General features: G+C 27.2%; 1 protein-coding gene across 1 annotated transcript; it reads left to right on the forward strand.

Annotated features, from left to right (window-relative positions):
- The first annotated feature begins 112 nt into the window (after window positions 1-112).
- LOC119665270 lies at window positions 113-2,306 on the forward strand. The gene is made up of 4 exons (XM_038074547.1): window positions 113-203; window positions 1,479-1,831; window positions 1,944-2,086; window positions 2,145-2,306. Exons 1-4 carry the CDS (start codon window positions 193-195, stop codon window positions 2,304-2,306), a joined length of 669 nt encoding a protein of 222 aa, XP_037930475.1. The 5' UTR covers window positions 113-192.
- The last annotated feature ends 1,123 nt before the right edge of the window (window positions 2,307-3,429 follow it).

Genomic DNA, 3,429 nt, shown 5'->3' on the forward strand with positions numbered 1-3,429 from the left:
TAATCACAATAATTACAGCAAAGTAAGTTCAAAGAAAATAACCTACAATTTCTTAAACTACAGTATTCCGCTTTTAACTTTATCTCTAGATATCCAAATTTGAAGAAGTACATATACTTTGTGTTAATTCTATGTGCTTTTTTGATACCAAGTTTATTAACATACTACTTAAACCTCGAACCAATTTATCACATGTATCCAGAGTAAGTATATAATATATAAACCCTTGATGTATTATTAAGGATAGATTTAGGGCTGCCTAGTAATGTTACTCGTCATATTAGATGTGATAATTGTATGAGAAGTTAATATAAAAACTGATCAAATTTAATACAAAAAAGTGGGTTTTTATATAAACGGTGACCTATTTTTAGTTAAGGGTAAATTTTTATATCTTTATATCTTTTTTGCTTAGGTTTAAAATAGATTCCAAATTAATTTGTTTAGAGTTGACAACCCTGTTTCCTTATCGTGCGCCTTTATGGATAGTCATGAGACTTTTCTTCTATTTTTCACATATCGTGCTATTACTGACAGTATTGTTAACTCCGTAGAATAGTTTTTGACCTATGTAGAGACTAACTGCAACTCATTTGTCTACCCTTTCATTACCTTCATATTTTCATATATATGTACCTTCATATCCTATCTTTCCCAAATAGGATTTTAATTACTTCAAAATATTCGTAAATCAATTTAAATGAGAAGATAGTTTTTTGATTGGATAAAAATGCTCATATTGTCAATGCTTGAGTATATCTTCTGCTCAAAAAGTATCCGGATTTTGTTGTTTGTTAACTACTCCTTAACTAATAGACCGTTTTCAAAATTTTTTTTAGTATGTTGGTACACCCTTTCTTGACATGTGGTACAAATTCGAGCGCCATCTATCAATCAGTTTGTTTACAGCAGCTGTTAATGTGAGACTACCTCAAGTGCATTTAGCGATTTTTACTATGGAAAATTATTGTTGTACGCATTTTTTTGACCACTCACGGCACCACTGTCATCGCTCAGACACCATACTCGCCAGATCTGGATCGCTTACCCTTCGTGGTAAGCGTTTTGTGTCGATTGAATCGGTAAAAGAGAATTCGCTGAAGGAACTAAAAGCCATACCTGCACGGGCCTACGAAAAGTGTATGGAAGATTGGATTAAGTGTTGGCATATGTGTATCGCTTTAGAAGAAGCATATTTTGAAGGAGATAAAATAAATTTGGAATAAAATTTAAATTTGTGTATTTTATTTACAAAATCCGAATACTTTTTGAGCAGAAGGTACCTTGTCTGGTACATATCTCTAAGTAGTTGTAATTTTAACAATTTCTACCAGAAAATTAGGAACATTTTCTGACAACAAAGAAACTACCACTAACCAATCACACTTAATATATTGTGATCATTTCCATTATACATAACACATATATTTTTCGATACTCGTAAAATAAATACTTTTATACATACATATATTTTTCAGAACATACCGATACTTGTACTTCAGAAATAATGAAACGTTCTACCAAACTTATATACCTTTCTATACCAATATTAGCGGATATTTGTGCGGCATTATCTGTTCGGATGTGTTTTTAAAATTAGTAAATAATAATAATAATGCTACACAGAATTATCACAGAATTCTCAAGTATAAGCTGGCCTGGTGGTCACTCATTCCAATGTTTTTTGTATTAATATCTATTGGAACTTTAATGATGGAACAAACTTTTGAGAAGCCATCTATTTTTGTTGCAATTTTTGCAGGATTATACAAAAATTTATGGGTTATCATATGTGGATTATTTGTTTTTGGCATGTGCTTTAAAATGGGAGGTAAGTTATAAAATTATAGCAACTGTTTTCATATTACATACTTAGATACTATAAAATGAATATTTTTAATTTTATTTTTAAATTATTTAATTTATTTCATTTTTATTTATAGGAATTTTTCATAAAACGTCAGTGCTTCCATCGTCTACAGTTTTAGCGAAAATATCTTTCCAAGCATATCTATGGCATTTCGCCATTCTGCATTTAATGGCTACTTTGTATAGACCTCCAATTTACATTAGTCGGCTTAATGTGGTATTTTAAATATATTATTTATAAAGTTTTACACTATTTTGAATTCCATATCTTTCAGATAACAATTATTATATGTAGTTATATTTTTAGCAATATAGTAGCGTTTTTTATTACAACATGTTTCGAGTACCCGATTAATGGATTTATTAAGATGTCTAAGCGAAGAGATTACAAATTTAGAAATAATAATAATAACACTTTAGAACTAAATAGTAAATAAGGTTATTTGGGTTATATTTTAAATAATTTAATTAATATTTTACTTCATTATCTTACTATCATAATTTCATTAATATTAAGTCATATTGACAGGTATAGAACATAGAACATAAAAGCTTCCTCATAATAATCACATTTACTGTAATATCCTTTACTGTAATTTTCTTAATCCGCAAATTTTTTATTTTTTTTAACTTGCAATTACTAGAAATGCAAAAAAAAATTAAATTTTTTAATGTTTTTCATCCGTAGATGATTAAGTTTAAATATAAACAGTTTTGAAAAAGGTTTTTGCAAATTTTCTTTTTTCCAGTAAAAAAGAATTATAAATAAACTTAAACTTAACTTAATAAACTTAAATTTAACTGTTATATAATTATAAATAAGTAAAAAAGGATAAAATGATGCTGAATAAACAAAAGGTATATGGGAATAAACTAAAAGTAAATAAAAAAAATATTCAAAAGTTAAGCAAATCTTTCGTTTCTTTTTTAGTAACACATAAAAATATTAGACAAAACAGCAATGATCTATATAGACCTGTTCCCGTACGTACTTATAGTAAAACACAAGTAAAAAGTTACTTGGTTTTTGTAATTTTCTGTTCGCGTACACATAATCTAGTAAGGTGAAAGTGTATGTAAGTGCAAGTTGTTATTTCGTTTAAATAAAATTTGCTTGAAGAATTGTCGTCATGACACGAAATTTATAATAAAAAATATATTGTAAAATTTGAAAGTCATTTCTACTTTATTCAAATAAAACTGCTAGTAAAATCTAGTAAAAAAATCATATGATTCCAAGTTTTACTTAAAAACGTATCCGTACTTTTTGCGTACACTGTTTTTATTAGAAAGAAAATATGACATTATATTTATTTTAAGCCAATCATTAATGAGTGTTCCAAAGTTGACAAGATCAGACACAAACTTATCTGATCTTATAGATAATCACACTCAATAATTTTCATGAATTTCTCATAGCGCATTTTTTAAAAATAGTAAGTTGAAAATCGCAACTAACTCTCTCACATATACTTAAAATATATTCTATATTACTTTAAAATAATTAACAAAATTTTTATAGGAATTAAATTTGTGGGGTAAACGTATTTTTTTTTTTTT

The sequence above is a fragment of the Teleopsis dalmanni genome, unplaced genomic scaffold, assembly GCF_002237135.1.
Source record: "Teleopsis dalmanni isolate 2A unplaced genomic scaffold, ASM223713v2 unscaffolded_contig_4267, whole genome shotgun sequence".
In the NCBI taxonomy this organism is placed as follows: Eukaryota; Metazoa; Arthropoda; class Insecta; order Diptera; family Diopsidae; genus Teleopsis; species Teleopsis dalmanni.

Coding starts and splice junctions, on each gene's coding strand:
- LOC119665270 (XM_038074547.1), top strand. Junction 1,832..1,943: donor CATGTGCTTTAAAATGGGAG/GTAAGTTATAAA, acceptor TTTTATTTATAG/GAATTTTTCATAAAACGTCA. Junction 2,087..2,144: donor ACATTAGTCGGCTTAATGTG/GTATTTTAAATA, acceptor CATATCTTTCAG/ATAACAATTATTATATGTAG.